The 21738-nt window shown below is 33.4% G+C and overlaps 2 protein-coding genes and 1 pseudogene across 2 annotated transcripts; 1 reads left to right on the forward strand and 2 right to left on the reverse strand.

The window, feature by feature from the left end:
- Positions 1-1576: 1576 nt before the first annotated feature.
- On the reverse strand, positions 1577-6842 carry LOC120191891 (annotated as a pseudogene).
- Positions 6843-8408: 1566 nt separating this feature from the next.
- On the forward strand, positions 8409-10715 carry LOC120191892 (probable protein phosphatase 2C 65). Its single transcript, XM_039194766.1, has 5 exons — positions 8409-8621; positions 9342-9668; positions 9773-9890; positions 9990-10213; positions 10497-10715. Exons 1-5 carry the CDS (start codon positions 8409-8411, stop codon positions 10665-10667), a joined length of 1053 nt encoding a protein of 350 aa, XP_039050697.1. The 3' UTR covers positions 10668-10715.
- Positions 10716-15427: 4712 nt separating this feature from the next.
- Positions 15428-17204, reverse strand: LOC120192080 (patellin-6-like). The gene is made up of 4 exons (XM_039194935.1): positions 16451-17204; positions 16243-16367; positions 16029-16170; positions 15428-15934 (listed from the first exon to the last, which is right to left on the reverse strand). Exons 1-4 carry the CDS (start codon positions 17165-17167, stop codon positions 15674-15676), a joined length of 1245 nt encoding a protein of 414 aa, XP_039050866.1. The 5' UTR covers positions 17168-17204; the 3' UTR covers positions 15428-15673.
- Between the last annotated feature and the right edge of the window lie 4534 nt (positions 17205-21738).

Consider the following 21738-nt stretch of genomic DNA (forward strand, 5'->3'; position numbering starts at 1 on the left):
CTTTAAATATTTTAAATCTAATTTATACAAGATTTTTTTTTAAAAAACTGAATCTAAGATTTTTTAATTTTAAACTAAATTTAATATTTTTTTCATATTTATAATTAAATGATATATATATATATAATTTTAAAATGATTTTTTAATTTAATTAATATTTTTATTTTTATTTAAAAATAAACTGACCATTTATATTTTAATTAATTTTTTATTAGGTTATGTAGTTCAAAATATGTTAATGTTATAACTTAAATTAAACATTTTGAATATAATTATGAGTAATTTTATTTATTTGGTTGGTTAAATTATTTATCTTTATTATCTCATATTTCTTTAAATTACGAGTTCTAAACTCATTATGAGCACTTTCAATCATCCTCTCTCTTCCCTCTATGTAAGATTAGGATTAAATTTAAATTTTGTCAAAAAAAATAGACACAATAATAAAATGAGTATTTAATAGAAGAAAATTTGGATTTGTAGACACTTACCCACCTTAAAGACGAGATAAACACATGATTTTATGTTAGTGATAGTGAATTTTAAATTTTTTTAAAAAATAGACTCATAAAATTACCAATAAAAAAAATTAACATATATAATAATTTAAAAATTTTAAGGATGATGATTCCTCCGTTCGTTTTTCTCTCAGTCCATTCATACTTAAAGACCACGTACATCCGCTACTAGAGATGGATATTAAGGGATCCCCTACCAAATTTGTAGTATAATGATATTTCAAATGTTTTTAGTTTAAATATTAATCTAAAGTTTTTATTAATATTTTAATAAAATCTTATTCTTTTAATAATGTCAGTCCATAACTATTCTTCATCAATGGGATAGTGTAATCATTTCTTTTAGGCTTCATACCCCTAAATCACATTCACCTAACTAATATCTTCTTTTAATAAAATGTCCTTGTTTCCTTTTTCTTTACGGTTCTTTCCTCCCCCCCCCCCCCCTCCCCTCTACTTTGCCCTAATTTGTAATTGCAAATCCCAAATTTCTCAATTCTTTTTCCCTTTTTCAACCATGACACAAGTTTAATTTAATACTCATTCCCTTTTCGTCAAATTAGATATATGAATTTATCTTCTTGATTCAATTTGATAGTAATGATCCTTTTATGTAATTATATATCTGATTAATTATTATTTCAAATTGATTTATTTAAAATTTAGATTCCTTCAAGTTGACGAAGTTTAACAAAAGTTTTATATACTAATTTGAGCTAAGAAACAAGATTCAAATACCTAATTAGACAGAGAATATATGTATCAAATTTTACAGAGAAAACAAGTTCATATACCAGTTGATCTAAAAAGCAAAATAGACTAAAAAATCTTCAAGTAGTAAATTCAACCTTGAAATGAAGTCCAGATGTCAAAATATGCATTTACCCATACAAAATAAAACCACCACAAGAGAGGATTGAGGGCACCACAGGATCAGCCATGGATTTCAAACTCTTCCTTGTATAAGCATTTTATATAGGCATTGTATAAGTGAAATACACGTTGATGAGCAAAATATCATACTCCAACAGAATGAAAATCCTGAGGCAAAGAATATACCATACATATTTCCTATTCATGATGATGCAGACTTTACTATTTGATCAATCATTTTGACTGAGTAACCGCTACGAGTGTCATCATGCAAGTCCTTTCAAGAATCACTCCAACCATCTTCATCGTCGTCTTCATCACTTCCGGCCAATGCCTATTAAGAGAGATGATTTAAAAGAAAATAAAATTAAACACTTCTAGCGTGGCTGTGACATAACAGGCGGAAGAAAGATCAGGATAAATACAAACCTGGCGAATTGCATTTGCTTTCTCCAAGATTGCTGCAACTCTTATGTTGGTTTTACGACCATGAACACGGGGTCTGGTCACCGCTGCAGGCTTCAAGTCGAAGGACTGTATAAAGCAAAATAAATCAGCCCTCGCTCCTCAACTTTATACAAACAACGCATTTCCTACTATTAAACTCATTCATCTCCATCTCTCTTAAAAAGGAAACAAAAAGAATGCCAGTGTTTACTGGATCTAACCTTTGTTCGTATCTTTCCAGCAATGAATCTCTTTCATCTACCTTAGGAAGGATTGGAGGTCGATTCTGCTCGGTTACCTTTCTCAACTGCAGAAAATTTTAACTGTTACTTCACAACAAAAGGTCAAACTGGAAGAAAAAAAAAATTAAAAAAATGAAAAGCAAGGCAATAATCACCTTGCTTTTATCCTGAGCAGAAACAGCATCGATGAGAGGATTGCGAGGTCGAGGAAGTTTAACAGGTGGATTCACATTTGACTTTCCTTCTTCAGCAACTTGTACTAAAGCTAGCTTATTTGAGGGCCATGCTGCCTCTCCCTCGGAAATTGACAAATTGTGCTCTAGAGTTGTATTTATCGGTGAAGCTTCTCCCTCTGGAGCTTCCAAGCCAAGCTGAACAATGGCATTTGGTGTCTCTTCCTTTTCTCCCCCAGAAGCTGCCAAAACCATGCTGAGGCTGCTTGTCTACCTTGGTTGGAAACTGCTCCTCTACTTTGGTAGGAAGATCCTCCGCTACCTTGGCTGGAGTCTGCTCTGTCTTAGTTGGTAGGGGCACAGATACATCAGGAGGATTCCTATGTTCTGGATCAAAATGCTGTTTACGTTCCTGAAATGCCCCACCTTCTAAACTTGTATCCACTACAAACTGATCTGGACAGTTTGCTGTTTCCCCATGCAAAAATAGAGGAATATGTGTACAAGCTACATCACTAGGTTGCATCGGCAACGAGTAACTGGATTCTTACCTATGACCATCCATAGCAAGGGAACCATATTCAAGGTTTTCATAGATGTTGTGCTAATGTTGAAAATGGGTTTGAGTGTGTTCTATTGAAATAGAAACCATTGTACTGGCTATTACTGTTGCTAGCCATAGTCGCTGGATTCATAGATAAAGGACTGGGCTGCATGAAATCAGCTGCCAGTTGATCAGGCGCATTGCCAGACCTCTCTTGACTATCCACAAGAGGTAAAAATGGGTTTCTGGGTTGTTCAGATCCCTGCTCTGACGCTGGTAAACCAAATTGAGCTCTCTCACCAGTTCCATACTGTGGTATAATTGGCAATGACCCCTGACCGTGTTCTACCAATTCTCTTTGAGGACCTGTAAAAACATGTTGAACTCTCCCTATCCTCCACTGCATTGGTGGAAGAGGTGGCAATGGTGGCATTTCCTCCATGATATCTTTGGTTGCTTCAGGGTGCAGGCAAAGGGCAGGATGAATAACATCAGATGGATAACTTTCTTGTTTATCCTGCCTACCTGATTGTTCTGAAAAATCCAATGAAGGTTGGCTTGAAGTGCCTTCTTTGGAATGTTCAAAAGAAGTTTGCAGACATTTTTCCTGATCTATGGGATCCAAAGATTATGTTTGTTTTGAACCATCTTCAACTATGTGCAGCTTTTCCACAACATGTTGATTAGTATGGATGTATAATGACTGTACTAGAGAATTTTCTTTTTCAGATTGGTAATAGGTAGGTGAGGGCACCGTGTCTCCCCTACTTTCCATTAGATGACTTGAATATTTCGATTCTGACTCTTTATCACTGAATTCTGAAGAAGCTGGTACAGTGGTTAAACCAACGAAATTCAAACAATCTTTGATTGTTTCAGCCTGCAACGAATAGTGGACTTCATCTTCTAAATTCAAATTTCTATAAGAGACTGGCTTGTATTTAGTAGAATCTATATCTGCAGGAGTACCTACCACTTGATTTGTTTCTTCTTGCATCTCTAGCTGTGTAAGACATTCTTGAGGAACAACCTCCTTGGATTCTAATCCTTCATGAAAAATATCTCCATCACCAGCAAGAGGCTCTTCCAAATTCATTAGTTTTCCAGACAGTGAACAAATCAAATTTGAAGAGTGATATATGGTTTTATCAACATCATCACAAAAGTTGGCAGAATCACAAGTGGCAGTTGATACTGCAATGCTTCCAGCACAAACATTTTCAGTTGCCAGATCATCTAAATCCACATGATCCTTGGGGTTCAAATCATCAGTGCAATCATATGGAAGATTGCAAGGGATAGCATCTTCTTCCAACACATTCCCACTGCAAGTAAATTTCCTAGTTTCTTCTCCCTCTGCGGCATAAAAAATTTCATCGACGTTTTGTTTCTGTTCAGAATATGAAGCATCTATTCCTGTTACGTCAGCTTCAACTTTTGGATCATCATGTAGTATGTCTGAAAATTGCTGTTCATTGAAGTCACAAATCTGTGAAGTATCCACCACAGGAGTTATACACTCCAAGTTGACATCCACTTCTACAGTAGCATCACTGACCTCAGAAACTAAGTGGATAGGCTGCTCTGTTTGCAAAATAACGCAGTTGATTGGTTGACTGAATCTTCAGCACAAATTTCCCCAGCAAAATCTGTTTTAAGAACTTCATCTAAATGATCATTGTCACTTCCCTTTTCAGGAGCAACCTCTAAAACGTTCAATAAACGTGGCAAAGCATTAGAAGAGGCATTTGTGTCTCCACAGTTCAACTCATCTACTGGATAACTTTCAGCAGAGAGAGTGATCAAAGTGGCCTGTTTCTCAGAAGAATCATCCAAATATTTTTCCACCATCACTGTCTGAAAAATTAGAACTAGTTTTACCATCAGAGGCTACTTCCTCATGCTGTTGTTCCAGCAAAGGAATTGCCTCTGAACATGCTTCATCCGGCAAAATATGTTTAGAGTTCAAATCTTCTAAACATGAACTATAAGATGCTTCTCAAAGATCAGGAAGGCAATGCTCACCAAAAGAAATATCTTTTGGTAACAAAACCTGATCAGAACTGGGACATGGCATCTCCAAACATGTAGGAAGCTTGATGGGACGCGCCTCAACAATCTCAGTAACACAGTTTCTATTCAAAGGAAACACTTCTGTTGCTACTTCACCATCTGATGGCGTATCTAGCCAGATTGTCTATAGTATCAGAGTTGGAAAAACTGGATATTACTTTATCAATAGAGCAGCTTCTATCATCAGACAAAGAGGAGATCCTATCCGATTGAGAATCTGATGAATGGGCTTGAACCCGAAGCTTTTCCTCGTTTGCAATAGAACCTGTTTGAAACTTTCCAATAACATCGAAGTCAATACCATCCTTAGGTCTATACTCATTGTCCGTATCCATTTCAGACTCCATGGTAGAAATTGCATCAATGAAATTGTCAGCCTCACTGGTCATGCTATTGGAATGGTCCCCATATCTATTGCATTCTTCTATGCCTTCTCCATCTAATATGATCTCCTCTTCAGTTGTTACTTTATGAAGGGAATGGCGGATTCCATCTCTGAAAGCAACTGTTCGTTCAGGCACCTTCATAATCTCTCTATCAATGGCTTCATCGTTCAACTCGTCAAGGGATGGTTTCAGGACATTTTCATGTACAGTAGGTGAAGAACTTAAGGTTTCCTTTCCTTGTGAAGAGACTTTTACAGGACTCACTGTACTAATATCAAGTGTTTCAGGAACTGACTCGGGAGAATTATCCACTGTCAAACTTAGAGGCAGAGTACCAGAGATCTCGAAATCAGCTTTATTTTGTTCTGGAGAAGTCTCCCGGAATATCTCCATATAAGTTCTCCCAGATTTTGAGTCAAGTGCAGATTCATTCAATTGCCTTCTTTTCAGTTTTACAAGAAGGGCAGGGTCATTGTAAGCATTTTCAATATGCTTCTCTAAAAACAGTTGATGCAATCTACACTTTTAGAGAGCAATTCAATTACCAAGTTACCATATTAAAACTTTAATATGTGCAGTTAAACAACAAGAAGAAAGATGAAAGGCACAGATGAAGAATTGAAGGACTCACTTGGCATGCGATGTTAGTGGAAATTCTGGAGCCTCCCCATTCTTCCAGCGTGATCCTTTCTTCTGCCAGAAATAAAAAATTAGACAAAAGGACACAGGCAAAAATACCATATACCACAGCTAGCCATAAAAACTCTGCTGATTGCTAAAACCATGAAAGCACACCTCAACCAGAGATTTTAAGTTTGACAGTGGAGATAATCACCAACCTTGCTATGATCTACTCACTCAAACTCATGGATGTCCATCATGAAATGATGATGAAAAAGAGTAACTCAACGATAATGGATCACTTTTCCCCAGTGAAATTAAATAAATAGGTCCAATAAGACTATTGATATGTCTTAGGGCCATTCTAAAGACCAAGGACGGGTTTATTTGTTAAGAGGTAAAAAGTTAGGGTCATTCTATAGACCGATCTCACACACTCTGCTATAGATGAGACAAAACTGCAAATTGCTAAAATAACTTACCCCGAAAAAATATCTAAGCATATATTTTCTGTGGTCTTTTATTTATTTTATGTTATTGCCTTCACTTTCAGCGCTTTCTTTTCTCTCTGAACTTCTAATGGTGCAACTCCAGGAAAATCCGATTCTGCTTTAAAAAATGATGGATCAGTGTAACGCTTTAAACATGCCCCAGCACCTGCAACATCAAATCTGGAACAAGTTAAAAGTGATTAGAATATTTGATATCGGTAAGAGAAAAGACTTGCAACAAAATTACTAAAAATTATGACCAGTAAAGTCATCTTACTTGTCCAAAAGGAACAACCGTGGTGGGCCCCTACATTCCTCGTAAGAATCCAACACACAACGAGGTAAGTCTCCATGAGTGATCAGATTATGTTCATTGCGCAGATTAGGATGCCAGTCTACACCTGAAAGGATAATACATTTCTTGACCAGTTTAGCAGATAATGCCTTGGTGCAGGTAAACTCCAATATTCTGTTTCAAATCCATAAATAAATAGAACCGCTAGCTCCATCACTTATTGCATGCCAATGTAAATGAATCCGGGCATACTGATTCCATGACAATTTCCACCAGGACAAAGTCATTGAAAGATGCATCTTTTGGTTAGGTAAACAAACTTGTTTTCTCCTCTAGATGCTGATAGAACATGGGGAAAAGTAATACCCATATTGCAGGCACCAGGCACTCAATCCCTGGAATCTACTATAGTTGTTTCAAAAGGAATAGATCTATTTCCCAATATTGCAATCAAGTACAAAATACATACAACATATGAAACCAGCACATATGCCAAAGTGCCCCATCAATCATTATGAGAAGAAATGACCCAGAACCGAGGGTAAGGGTCAAATCCTAAACATAAAATGTGTTAGTGAAAGTATATCATTCGATCCTTTTATTGTAATGATAATTTTGTTTTAGTAATTTTTTAAATATCTTATAAAAATATGATAATTTATAATTTAAATTAAAAAAATTATAATTTTATGAAATTCTTAAAAAAAAAAAAAAGAAATATGAAAAACAATACTATATGACAACTTCAACATTTATGTTTGTATTACACAATACTATATATATATATATATATATTCTACACCGTATTTAATGTGAAAAAGAAAAAAGAAAAAAGAAAAATGACAATGAAGGAGTTAAACCTTAGCCTCATATAGCACTTGGGAACAACAAATCACTAAAGCAAATCTTAACAATTAATTAATAATTGGATAGAGATTATATATATATTAAATATAATTTATACTAGATTTAAAGAAAATGTGAATTTAAGTTTTTTTTTATATATTTTTAAGCTAAATTTAATATTTTTTATATTTATAATTCAATGATTATATATATAATTTTAGATTGAGTTTTTTAATTTAATTAATCATTTATTTTTTAATAAAAAATTATATTATTAATATATATTATCTACTCTTAAAAGAACTTACTAAATCCATCAATGATAATAAGTACGTTACGTATGATCATCTGGACAAGTGACGGACTAAAGAGTGCTGACACAAATGGTTGTGATTCAAGAATTTGAGCTTGTAAGGTCAATTTCGAATTTCACCACCTTTATTTTTAGTGGACAATCTGTAAAATTTTATGTAAATCCTAATTAAGTTTAAGTATGCTATGATCTTATATCGGGGAGCCACTTTTTTTGTACAAAAAAAAATCTTGACAAATGACCGAGATCATCCATGCCTCGTCTAACAAGTGTTGGACATGAGTAAAGTCGGAACAATTACACAAATTACAGATTATGACCAATAAATAAAAATAATAATTCTAAAAAAACACTACCAGTAAATAAGATTTTCTCCTTCTGCAAACTGCTGTAGTGCTATAAATCCAAGTTATCCAACAAAATGGATAGCCATGACATCCTCTCTCATGGGTCTCCGCGCATTTAAAATTTAAGCCTCGGGTCCCCTCCCGCACCATTCCACCATTTTGGGCCCTGGTTTGCCTGAAAAACAACCGGAAATTCCATCGACTTTTTGGGGAGTGGTGGTGTAGGGTGGGGTGCCAACATGGGTGCATGTTGTTCCATGCATATCAAGTACAAAGGTAAACGACGTTCCGAGTACGAAGACGATTTGCCGGAGAATCGAGAGAAGAGTCATGATACCAAGACGGGACATAATGGGGCAATTCTCAGATTGCGGGGTTCCTCTCCTTTCATATCGATGTACACCCGCAATGGCCACAATAGGATCAATCAGGACGCCATGACCGTTTGGGAGGTCACTTTTTCTACACACCCTTTCTTCATTTTATTCTTTCACGATTCATTTAGTTTGTCAGATTCTAAATCTTTTTTAATTTTTATATGCCTCTTTTCTTCTTTTTGGAATGTGCATTGGGTTGTTCCATGGTTGATTGATTTGAGAATTTCCCATGTAAATTATATTGTGTTGTGCATGCCTTGTTTTGCATTGCATCTTATTTCTGGAAATGCTTCATGATATGAGAAAATTTCCTTTATTGTCTTTATTTTGTTAGATTCTTTCTAGTTTCTCTCCTTACTGTGATTGCAGTCATTTTGTATAAAATGTTAATGAGGTCTGTATAAGAATTCAAGGGATTTAGATAGCGTTCGTGCTGTCCGATACCGTTATTGCATGATCACGATACCCGTAATCACCGCAATAGCGTCTGTTATGTCTGCAATCGTATTAAACACAATGCAACCAAAAACGCGACCGCCACCGCATCCGCTATTTAAATCCCTGAATTTATTTCTGGCACTAAATTGTCAATGGGATATTGAATGGAATAAAGACTTGGTGGGAACTTAATTCATCAACTCTAGTTCGCAAACAATTAGGTACATTGTATTTCTAGGCTATGGCTGGCAATAGCATTAGCATATTCCTTCTGATTCTGTGAATCACCTACTTGCACATATATCATTGCTTTGCCTATTTTGTTTATCACCAAATTCATTTTCAAAATTGATCCAGAATTTTACGGGTGAGAAGGGTGCATTCTTTTGCGGCGTATTCGATGGTCATGGTCCGTCAGGTCACAGAGTTGCACGCTATGCATGCCACACCTTGCCCTCCAAGCTTTCTTTGATCATCGAAGTGTCACAACTTAATGGTTGCAGAGAAAATGATGCACTAGTCAGTGCTGGACAAAATGATAGCTATGGTGTTAACAAGGATACATTTTCCTCTTGGAAGACAAGTTTAATTAAAGCTTTCAAAGAAGTGGATGAAGATCTTGACTCCGAGTTTTCCCTTCATAGTTACAGCAGCGGTACGACCGCTGTAACTATCGTTAAGCAGGTACATCATGAGCTGCAGCTCAAATGGAAGAGCTTGCTGGTAGATAGCACAGGTTGAAAGTAGTATCCCTGATTTCTTTATTTGTTTTCTTAAAACATTTTCAGGATGAACACTTGATCGTTTCAAACTTGGGAGACTCTCGGGCAGTTCTTGGCAGTAGAAACAACAAAAATCGACTCTTACCGATCCAACTCACAGTCGACTTAAAACCAAGTATACCAAGTGGGTATTTCCTTTTCAATTCGCACCCTATTTCTTTGTTTATGTGTTTCCTATGGTGTTACATTTTTTTTATATTAATTTTCTTGTGTTATTACTCAGATGAAGCTGAAAGAATTGAAGAGTGCGGAGGCAAGGTCTTTGCAATGGATGAAGAGCCTCATGTACTTAGAGTATGGGCGCCCGGTCAGGATTGCGCTGGTCTCGCCATGACAAGGGCTTTCGGTGATTTCTGCTTGAAGTATTATGGCCTTAGCTCAATCCCTGAAGTTTCTTATAGAAGGCTTACAAGCAGAGATGAATTTGTAGTGTTGGCATCCGATGGGGTAAGAATTTAACATGTTTTTGAATTCGTTGCTAGTGTTGTATTGTTTGATACATCTTTGTAGGTATAAACGACATAAGATTCGACGAGAATAAGTAACGGCTTAAAAACACAGATTTGTTGGAAGTAAAGGATCCTAGTTCTAGTAATACATGGAGAAAGTAGAATCAATCAAATTTCGTTTTTCCTTTCCTCAGAGGGGTCCACTGGTCATCTAACTCGAGACTGATGTCGACGGAAGACTTCATTTTGCTCGAAAATTAAGCATGGATGTTGCATTGCAGGTGTGGGATGTGCTAACAAACAAGGAGGTGATAACAATAGTTGAATCAGTAAAGCCACAATCCAGAGCAGCAGAAGTTTTGGTTGATTATGCTGTTCAAGCATGGAGAAGTAGATGTCCCGGTTCCGAAGTAGATGATTGTGCAGTCATATGCTTGTTCCTCAAGGAATAGCCATTTATGACCATGGAAATCATTAATTAACTTATTTATTATATTCATTGATTCGTCAACTCGGCCTTTGAGACACTTGACCATGAATTATGTTATTTTTGTCCATTGGCCTTTCTTTTATGGGTAAAGTACACAAATGGTCCTCCAATTATATGATATTATTTTGTTAAATCTCTCAACTATTAAAAGTTATAAAATTGTCATCTGACAATAGGGTGTTGTTTTGTTAAGTCTCTTAACTATTAAAAGTTATAAAATGGTCATCCCACTATTCATATATTCCAAACTTATCGTTTTCCTTTAAAAATCGAATTTCTCATTTTAATTGTATAATCATTTAAGATCTTGAGATTATTTGTTATGATATTTCGGTCAGTAGGTTAACATACAGTTTAAACGACTTTCAATTTTTTTAAAATTTTGATACATAAGTGACATTTTTTAATTTTTAATTGTTGAGGGAGTCAATAAAATAACACCCTATAGTTAGAGATTATTTTATAACTTTTAATTGTCAATAGACTCAATAAAATAGTATCATATAATCGAATGATGATGTATATAATTTACCCTGCTTTTATCTGCTTAATTCTTTCTTCTTCTTATATATATATATATATATTGAGGGGTAAGGAATAGTGCGTCAGCAAGATTGAGATGTTTGACAGTGAAATCAATAATGGAGGAATCTCTGCGGTACGGTTTCCTCTCATGTCAAGTTCCCTTGGCTATTTCTAAAAGATGATGATGTCCTAATATTACCCAACCACAAATGTCTGTTCCTGTTTCTCAAAATTTTACTTGTCCATGTATAGAGATGTGTAAAAACTTTTTATAATTTTGTTTTTATTTAATTTTATATTTATTAAATTTAAGTCTCCATGATTTTTTTTTAAATATTATTTTAGTTATTATTAAATTTTATCCGTCGATTCGTTTTTATCACTAGACTATCAATTTTATCAATTATAATTGTAACACCTTCAACTCGTATCTGATCCGGATACAAATACGATGTATCACATTGACTTTTCAAATCATTTAACTTTAAAAATGGTTGAAAATTTAAACATTTATTTATATTAAAATGGTGAAACCCTTAAATAAAAGTAAATATTAAAAAATTTAAACTCACAATGAAAATAAATACTTAATTATTTACATAAATACAATAAAATATGTTTACAAAAACTGATCAGAGCATGTGCGATTTAAACATTTAATTACATGTCAACAAAATTCAGTATAACAAAATAACATACTGTTTAAATCGTTTCTGAACTGATCTTCAGTAGAGATATGTTGTCCTGTCTTGACCTAGCTTTGATCTCTTGGCTTCTTTAAACCTACGTGTGAAAACACTCACACATTAAGTCTTTGACATAATGAGTCATAAAGTGCATACTAAAACATTTAAACATTTAAACTTATTCTTAACCTTTTATAAAAATCATAGTATAAAGAAACTATAATACATTTTATAAAACAAAAACATACATTATCATATACTGTTCATTCATGTTATTTCTTTTAATAGTCCATGGTATATCACTGAGAACTCAAGGTATGTGAGTACATTGTGTGGTTGTGCACTGGGTTGCAATTGAAACTGCCACATAGAATTGCACCGAAGTGCCGTGTAGAATATGCACCGAAGTGTCACATAGAAATGTCCCGAAGGACCGCATAGAATATGTCAGAAGGACCACATAGAATTTTCGAATACTGTTCATTCATGTTATTTCTTTTAATAGTCCATGGTATATCACTGAGAACTCAAGGTATGTGAGTACATTGTGGTTGTGCACTGGGTTGCAATTGAAACTGCCACATAGAATTGCACCGAAGTGCCGTGTAGAATATGCACCGAAGTGTCACATAGAAATGTCCCGAAGGACCGCATAGAATATGTCAGAAGGACCACATAGAATTTTCTCGAAGGACCGCGTGGAACCCTCAACTCTTGGGCATGCCAATTATGCCTCTAGCTGTCATATCACATACTTTTCATTTTATCATTTATATGTTTCCACATAGCTTATATCACATATTCACATAATCACATAGATCAATAACACATAGTAATAAAATTAAAACCATGCTTATATTCATGTAAACATGTATTCAACACATTTAATAAACTTTCAAAATATTGTTTATTCAAAACAATGGAAATAGACTCATCGCAAGTCTTGTTTCCATACAACCATATATTATAGTAGTATGCACTCACCTTTTTGCATCACTTAGTCAAAGCAAAAATCCTGGTCACTCTTGGTCGATATCTTATAACGTCGAATCGTTTGGAACTTGCCTTCGTTCAATATCTACACAATAATACGATCGAGATTAATATCGAAGTTCATATTACTATAAATCAATTATCAATAACTTAAGCTAAAAGAAACACCTAATTCATAATTTCAGCTTAATAATATCGGTACTCCATGCCCAATACCAATACTTCCTCATCATGGTATCAATATTATACTTCAGTATCGATGACAATCTACATTCTGGAATTCATCTCTAAAAATGGTACCGATACTTGTCCAATAGTATCAATACCCTCATTATCGATGTTACTTCTTCGGTATCGATATTGTTCTACTGATTCATACAATTTCACCTTATAGTATCGATATTGTTATTCTAGTATCGATACTCTAACTCATATTTCACCTATTTTGCTTTAAAGTATCAGTACTGTTCATCCAGTACCGATACCATTGCCCATAAATAACCCATTTCAACTAGAAAATTTACCAAAATTCACTTAACTCTCCCATTTTTATCTTCTTTCAAACCTTTAAAGTCAACTTCACTTATCAAAACCAAACTTATATCACTTTAACACTCCTAACATCCAAAATCCCACTAGAACAATTGAAACTGAAAATCATACCAATTCATCAACATATCCCAAATTCTTTTCAAACACCTTAAACTTCTTATTCTAACTTATGACAAGTCAAATATAACTTCAAAATCCATTTACTAATCATTTCTCATCTATTCTCTCAAAAACCCTCTTTACTCAATCACTAATAACTTTGTCAATCTTTTAGTTTCTACTTCTCTTTATGCTTTCTCAAGTTTCCCTAATACCCCAAGAATCAAAACTAATCAAAACTTACAAGAAACAACTAACTTAAAGATTCATTACTATAGCTCAGAGACTCACAGTGGAGAGGAGATAGAAAGGATGAAGAGAATTCTAGATTTTCTTTTTAATTCTTTATTTCTTTTTGCCACATGTTTATAATACCTTAAAATGAATTTTATATTCATTTCTTACCTAAAGACCATTATGCCCTTCCATCTTTCAATCTTTGCTAATCAATCCTATACAAAGAAATTCCAAATAAATCCATGAACTTTTCAATTTATCAAAATTGATCATGAAGTTTTAAAATTTTACACTTTAGTCACTAGTTTGGTGTTTGGGGTGTTACAATAATATTAGACTTTAGTTTTATGTTTAATTATACCACTTCATCGTTAAATTAATAACGAAACAATGACATAACTAACTGTTGTTGACACAATATACCACAATAATTTATTTATGATTGAGATAAAGTCAGGTGCAAAATGCATCTCTATGACTCTATCTATTATGGGATAATTACAAAATTATGTTTATATAGAGGGTAAAAGTACACAAATAATTCTGTTTATGGGGTATTATTTTATCAAATCATTCAACTATTAAAAGTTATAAAACAATCCTCTGATTATAAGGCATTCCTTTTTTGAGTCGTTCGACTATTAAAATTTATAGAAATGTCTATTCACATTTTCAAATTTATTCCTTTTCATTAAAAAAATGAAGGTAATCTAAGATGCACATTAACCTACTGACTGAGATATGCTAAAATATGATCCTAGAATCTCAAATGACTATCATATATTAGTCAATATGTTAACGCTCAGCTCTGAGAGGTCAAAATCTTCTAAAACACTACTATTCCCACAATTGCCAATTAACACAAACTTGTCATTATCATATCGAAAGAGAGGGTAAAGTACACAAATAGTCCTTCAGCTATAGGAAGTTATTTTATTGAATCATTTAATTATTAAAAATTACAAAATGATCATTCAACTATAGGGCTCTGTTTTGTTGAATCCTCCTACTATTAAAAGTTACAAAATTATTATCTAACTATTCATATATTCTAAACTGATCATTTTCTGTTAAAAACTAACGACCATATGAGGTGGACGTTAACATGTTGATTTGAATATGACAAAATCATATTAATCATGTCTATTAACACTATTGTTACTTTCAAACACTAGCTCGACAATATAATATTTCAAGCATTAACATGATGACATAATGTAAACAAACAGTTAATCCACAAAATACAGTTCAAATAATTCTGGAATCAATGGTAACGTCCATTCTCAGACGATCATCAAATTTTTAATGAAAAATGACAAGTTTGAAATATATGAATAGTCGAGTGACTATTTTGTAAATTTTAATAGTTGTAAGACTCAACAAAGCAATACACTATAGTTAAAGGGTCATTTTATAACTTTCAATAGTCGAAAGACTTAAAAATATAATACCCTATAATTGGGGATCATTTGTGTACTTTACCCAAAAACAAAAGGATTCTACTTGAGCAAAAAAGGATTGGGTGGGGATGCAAAGAGATGGAAATACAAAAACTAAAAATTCAGAGATGGACCAATTTGAGGTTAAATTATGAGTCGTGTACGGTACCCTTAATGAAACACACCACACTGTCACCGACCAACACACTGTCATTCACTCTCTCATTCCAAATTTTACATTAAAACATTAGAATTACAACACAAGACCTCATTGGTAATGGATTATTTTCAAGCATTCACTATTTTATATCAAGCCATATAACAAGAACAGCAATAATAATATGACCCTCCATATTTATACATGACATTACCAAATTAGTCCTCCTCAAGAAAAATAACGGGTTCACAGCCATTCAAAAAGATGAAAATTAAAAACCTTAATCCAGGCATGATTTGCGGACAATATAACGATATGCAGCAACCTTTTTTATCCTGGATGATGTATTATCCACCGACAGCACCATTTTCCCACCTTCCCTCGCCGTGAAGGAGTTGTGCACCGCCTCCTCCGTCGGACTCAGTTTCCTCGCCTTCTCCACCGCGATTGTGTAGCCGCCCTCGGCGTTCGGCACGAACTCCGCACTGTATTCCAAATCCCACCCTCCTACTACAAGATCCCATGTTATGGTTGCCCCACCCTGAAAAACCATTAACTCTTTCTCTAAAATCACAAATTTTGCATATCGATTCACTGTGGAAAAGAATACCAAAGAGAAAAAAACAATACTTTACCTCGATTCCTTCGATTTGAATGTTCACTTTCTCCCCTCCTTTGACGACGAACTCGGAGGCCGGTTTCCGAGGACCGGTCTGCGAATCGTTGGGTCGACTCAGTCCTCCATACTGTACAGGAACATCCTCTGGCCTTATGAACCTAACAAACGAACAAACAAATTATAGGAAAGTGAAGAGATAAAAAGAAGTGGATAAAGCCAAAGGGACTCACTTGTAGAGTGTTTCGGCTGCGGATCCTTCTCTGGAGATAACGAACTTGCTCTTGGTGCGCTGAGTTAGAAATGGACTGAACATCGAGTACAACATGCTGAAGTACCATGGGACATTGATGAAAATCTGAAACCACAAAGGCAAGATGTGATGATGAGAAGCTAAAAGAGACCAAACGTTTTACATATATAAAGAACTATTGAGGGTACCTTTCGAGCAACCATCTCAGGGTAATTGTCTTGAAAGAGAGAGAGGATCTGGTTAGAAGCAACCCTGAGTTCTCTTTTGGGCATGTCCTTGAGATCGGTGACTTGAATAATAGAGTTGATTCCACCAGGCTTGAAATGCAGCTGGTTGATTCCTTTTTCCATAACTTGAACTCTCCATCTTAGAAAGCTCTTCACTTTGTCTTCGTCCCCAAACATTCTCTCGCACATCTCCTTGTCCTTGAAAACTCCGTACGCATTGTAACAAACGGGATGGCCTTGTCTATCGTATCCGTGCATATAAGCGACCACTCCGTCCAGCTCCTTGAACCCCAAATCCTCGTCCGTGATGCCGTCGGCGTTGAACTCTTTTCTCCAGGCCAGGCATTTCTCCAGCATGTGAAACGAGTGCGACACCTTGAAATCCCTAGCTCGCAAGAACTTGAGAAGAATGACATCGGCTTTTTCGTCGCCGCAGAGAAGAGGGACACCCCACATCGTGCATTCTCCGTCGGGGCCGAACGAAGCATTGAGCTTGTCCTTGAGCTCTTGCAGGGCTTTTTTCTCGGAAGACTTGAGGTGGGAGACGAAGTAGGTGTCTTCCTTGAAGGAAGGAGAGCGGAGAGTGGCGGCCTCCATTAATGTGGTGACGAAGCTTTTCTTGAAAGGCTTTGGGGAGGACTGTGGAGGAATGGAGAAGGGTGAAGGAGGTTTCTCCATTGAAATGAGTTGTTGTGACTGTGGAGGGATTGGCTTGAAATGTCAGAAAATAGTATAAATAAGAAGAAGAAGAAGGAGAAGGAGTAATTTAAGGATTTGTCTGTGATTGTTTGCAGGGAAAACAAAAGTGGCTGCTGCACACACCAGAAGTAGGAGGTTTATAATATCTTAAAACAAGCAGACAAATCAGATTTTCATTACATTAGATTAGTGGAAACAAACCATTATTTATACTAATATGTTACATTAAGCCTTCCTTTTATAAGATAATATTTGTTTGTCTCTTAATAGAATCATTCAGCGTTGAATATTGAACCGCTTAGTAGTGATTGATTCAACAAAATAATACTGACTGATTCAGCATAAAAGTACATTATGAATCATTCAGAGTCAGTTATCAAACATTATGTCATATTCAGAGTCAAATCATTCAGAGCCTCTGAATCATTTAACATTTAAATCATTCAGCGTTTAATTATTCTGAAATAAACAAACAACCCCTAAATATATGTTACATTAAATTAGTGATCTATATATTGGAATGATCGACTTTGATTTGAGATTAAACATTCTGAATATTAGAAGCGTAAATATTAAACGTAAATAAGTTGAGATTTATTTTTAAATAAATATTATTTAATACTTATACTAAATTATATATATATATATATATATATATATATATATATCTTCAAAATCATAAGTCCGAAGCTTTTATAAATAATAAATAAATAAAAAGAAAGCTTAATTTAAAAATATTATTTATTTATGTTAGAGGTAAAGGGCAGAAATTTGTGACCACTGCAGAGAAGAAGACCAATAGCAGCTGGTTGCAAAATCAAAAACGGCAGATTTTGAATTCCTTTTATAACTTTGAATTTTTAAATTTTAAGAAAGTTTGCGTCACGCGCTGGATACATGATAATTATTTAGTTTGAATAAACACTCTTGGAAGATAAACATGTACAACCAACCACAAGTAAATTTTCAAATTTGAATTCGAGTAGTGAAACCGAATAGTTGAGTGAGAACTGGGAACCGGTTTAGTCTGCAACTAACCAATATTATTTTGGCATAATGCCATAATTAACCCCTGATTTTAACCAAAAATTTCATCTTCCTATTCTATTTTTTGGAGCATGTTGGCCCCTAAAATTTTATTTTAGGGTCAAAAGATCTCAAATATTTAACAGAATAATCATTTTATCCCTTATTCTTTTTTCTAAAGTATTTTAGCACCAAACATATCATTTTAGGTTAAAAACTCATATTTTGGAGCGTTAATCATGTGTTAACTAATAATTTTATTTTTTAAGAGAGCTTTTGTCCCTGAAGTGAAATGTTAGAGACTAAAATACTCTTAAAAAAGAATGAGTAAAAATGATTATTTTAACAAACAATACGTACTATCTTTGGTATTATGCCTATTATTTTCCATTTCTTTTTTGGTGGGATCTTTTGGGTTTCGGACACCAAACTGCAGTTGTTTTGTTCTCACTCAAACACAGCTCTTCTTCTTTCCAGGCAAAAGCAAAACATAGTCTTACTTTTTCAGAAATCTCAAAGGCAAAAAAAAAAAATTCTTCCCTTGAGGGATATAATTATGGAGTGGGAAAACGTAGACCCAAAGTTAATGAGTAATTAAGCCTACCAAGTGAAATCTAAATCAAATATGGTGCTCCTATTCTAACCAAAATATGTTAAATTCTCATGGATGGATCAAGAGAGATACTGAGTGGTATAGTTACACCTCTAGAAATATTAAATTCTATTGTATTTTACATTTTTTATCTTTTCCATTGATTATCTAATTTCGCACGTTTTTAAATTTTATACTTATACACCTTTAAAATTTTTAATATAACCTTTTAAACCTTATGACTCAATGAATTATTTCTATGCGTAATTAGGCAATATTAGATGAAACGTTAATTATTAAATGGCCGCGTAGTGATGAAGGTTTGGGACCTCGAACGAACAACATGTTTGTCTCTTTCAGCCAAAATTCAAGCAAAGGCTGCGAAAAAGCAAGTTTTTCGTCCGCCAATCCGTCACCTTATGTTTGGTTCCATCTCAAATCTAAACTAGACATTCTAAAACAATCCAGTAATTCTGTTTGATGTGCTGTCAAAACTTGTTTACACCGAGTTCCATGTAATCAACTCTATGATTACTACTGTTACTATTCATAAATACTTGATTTACCCCCCCCCCCAAATACTTTAATTTAATCATTTTTAATCTTATAATTTTTAGATTTTTAACGTAGACTTAGTTCTTGATCTTGTAAGGAATATTGGCACGAAAAAACCCTGGTGGTGTTTTTGTGCGAAACAAGGTTGCGTACTGGTAGTGTAGACATGATCAGGGGTCACCCTTAAAAATTTTAAATTATCTTATATTTTAGATATTTTTTATTTTATATAAATTATTTAATTTTATACCACTGAGATTTTATAATTTCTTATCCCCTAAATTTTTAATATAATTTCTTATGTTCGCACGTATGGAGCTTAATAGTTGAAACCGGTTCAGATTGCACAAATTTTTTAAAATATTTAGATTTTCTTATAAATTAATAAATTATGACATCCATCTACAAAAGAATATATATATATATAACTCTAAACTAATTATATTATCCTACAATTTTACATAAAGTAACAAAAACAAACTATAGGACATCAAAATTTATATACATAAATAACATGCGTTTATAAAACTAAATATTTCATAAAAAATTAAAATCACTTTTTAAAAAGTTAATTAATAATATTAAATATTAAATATAATTTAAAAATATAAAAATAAAACTCATTTTTTACTTTTTAATCTATATTAACTAAAGTTTAAAACATATAGGAAAGCTATCCAATTATAAACTAACTATCAAAGTTGCATTGGTGGTTTAAATTCTCCGTAATTCTCTAATTAAGGCGTGCCTATCTTTCCTTTCAATCCCAAATTCAAATTCTTCCTCCACCACCTTCTTATATCTTAGTTTTCCTTCGATCAAAGGATGATCTGGATCATAATTTGATCTAAAGAAAATTGTTAAATAAATTAAAATTATGAAAAAATTCCAAATATTGACATACTTCAGCATCTCATTAGAGGATTAAATTTATTGAATTAAATTAAAATTAAGACTAAATTGATTTAATATATAAGTATTAAGTATTAAATATGTAGTTATACTAATTTTATTAATTGTCACGTCAACTCTTCCGTCAAATATTAACGATATTTAACTCGATCGAATTAACCTTTATTTAGTAAAAGTTGCACATTTTGTTAGCAATGTTGAAAAAGGCATGGAATTGATTTGAAAATTGTGGCTTTGGTTGGTAAAGAGAAAGAATCATGTGTGTGCTCGGTCTTGTAAAAAGCTAAAATCTAAAAAGAAAATAAAATGCAGATGATTAAAGTAGGGTGAAGGAGGAGACAAAGTTTAAGCCCACACCATGCATTGGAAGCCGAGAAAAGCCTAGTGTTTAATTTTAGGGTAAACTACATGTTTACTTAAACTATTATTTTTTCCATTTTGATATCTAAGCTTTATTTCTTTTCAAAACTATACTTAACATTTAGGCTAGATTTCATTTTAGTACCTCATTGTTACAAATTTAACAGTGATGTTGATGTATCCTCATAAGATAAAGTCACGTTATCATTGAAAAATAGAAAAAAATATCATGTCATCAGTTCTATTAAATTTTTAACGGAGGAGTACCAAATTGAAACTTAATATAAACATTAAGTATGGTTTTGGAAAAAAAATAAAGTTTAGGTACTAAAACATAATAAAAGTAATAATTTAGATACTAAACGTGTAGTTTATCCTAAGTTTTAAAAAGGGTAAATTATATTTTGAACTTGTGATATCTCACAGGTTTTTTGTATTTTCGTTTTAATCAGCACATTATTTTTTTTATAAATTTTATATCTAAAATCAACTTCTACTTTTATTTTAATAACTGATTATTAAGTGATTATTAAAATTTAAATGACAATGTAATTTAATATAATAATAATAAATTAAAATTTATATACTTTATTATTATATTATAATTTAAAATAATTCATCTAAAATCTTAAATTTTAAAACGTAAATTGTTGAACAGGATGTGTGTACACATAAAAGAGTGAAGGGGCTACTAGAACTAGGAGCAGAAAGGCATTTTTTGCAAAACTCGATTTGGAGCAAATTAAGTTAGAAAGATCTTCCTTATAATGAATTTCTGTAAAATTCAATTTAGAGCAAACTGAATCGAGAAAATTACTATAATAATAAAAGTCTATAAAATCTGTTTTAAATTAATCGATAAATAAATAAGATATCAAAATTAATTAAAAAAATCCAAGTGATGGCTTTTCTCATGGTATTTGGACCATCCCACTTTTGACTTGTGCACCCAAAGTACCCCTTTCATCATAAGGGTCCCAAAAGGTGAGAAAGTAATGTATTTGTTGCAACTAATTAGGTGAGTAGCTAGTCAAGTTTAATAATGAAAAAAAGCTGAGCTTAATTAGTACTATGGAAATATGACAGCATGCCTGGACAGCCGCTG

Source organism: Hibiscus syriacus, unplaced genomic scaffold (assembly GCF_006381635.1).
Source record: "Hibiscus syriacus cultivar Baekdansim isolate YM2019G1 unplaced genomic scaffold, ASM638163v2 tig00116971_pilon, whole genome shotgun sequence".
Classification (NCBI taxonomy): domain Eukaryota; kingdom Viridiplantae; phylum Streptophyta; class Magnoliopsida; order Malvales; family Malvaceae; genus Hibiscus; species Hibiscus syriacus.

Excerpts from the sequence above, each read along its gene's own strand:
- LOC120192080 (XM_039194935.1), bottom strand. The coding sequence starts at position 17,167 with ATGGAGAAACCTCCTTCACCCTTCTCCATTCCTCCACAGTCCTCCCCA. Across the intron at positions 16,368-16,450 it reads CTGAGATGGTTGCTCGAAAG|ATTTTCATCAATGTCCCATG; the intron begins GTACCCTCAATA and ends TTGTGGTTTCAG. Across the intron at positions 16,171-16,242 it reads GCAGCCGAAACACTCTACAA|GTTCATAAGGCCAGAGGATG; the intron begins GTGAGTCCCTTT and ends TTCGTTTGTTAG.
- LOC120191892 (XM_039194766.1), top strand. The coding sequence starts at position 8,409 with ATGGGTGCATGTTGTTCCATGCATATCAAGTACAAAGGTAAACGACGT. Across the intron at positions 9,891-9,989 it reads CTTAAAACCAAGTATACCAA|ATGAAGCTGAAAGAATTGAA; the intron begins GTGGGTATTTCC and ends GTTATTACTCAG. Across the intron at positions 10,214-10,496 it reads TAGTGTTGGCATCCGATGGG|GTGTGGGATGTGCTAACAAA; the intron begins GTAAGAATTTAA and ends GTTGCATTGCAG.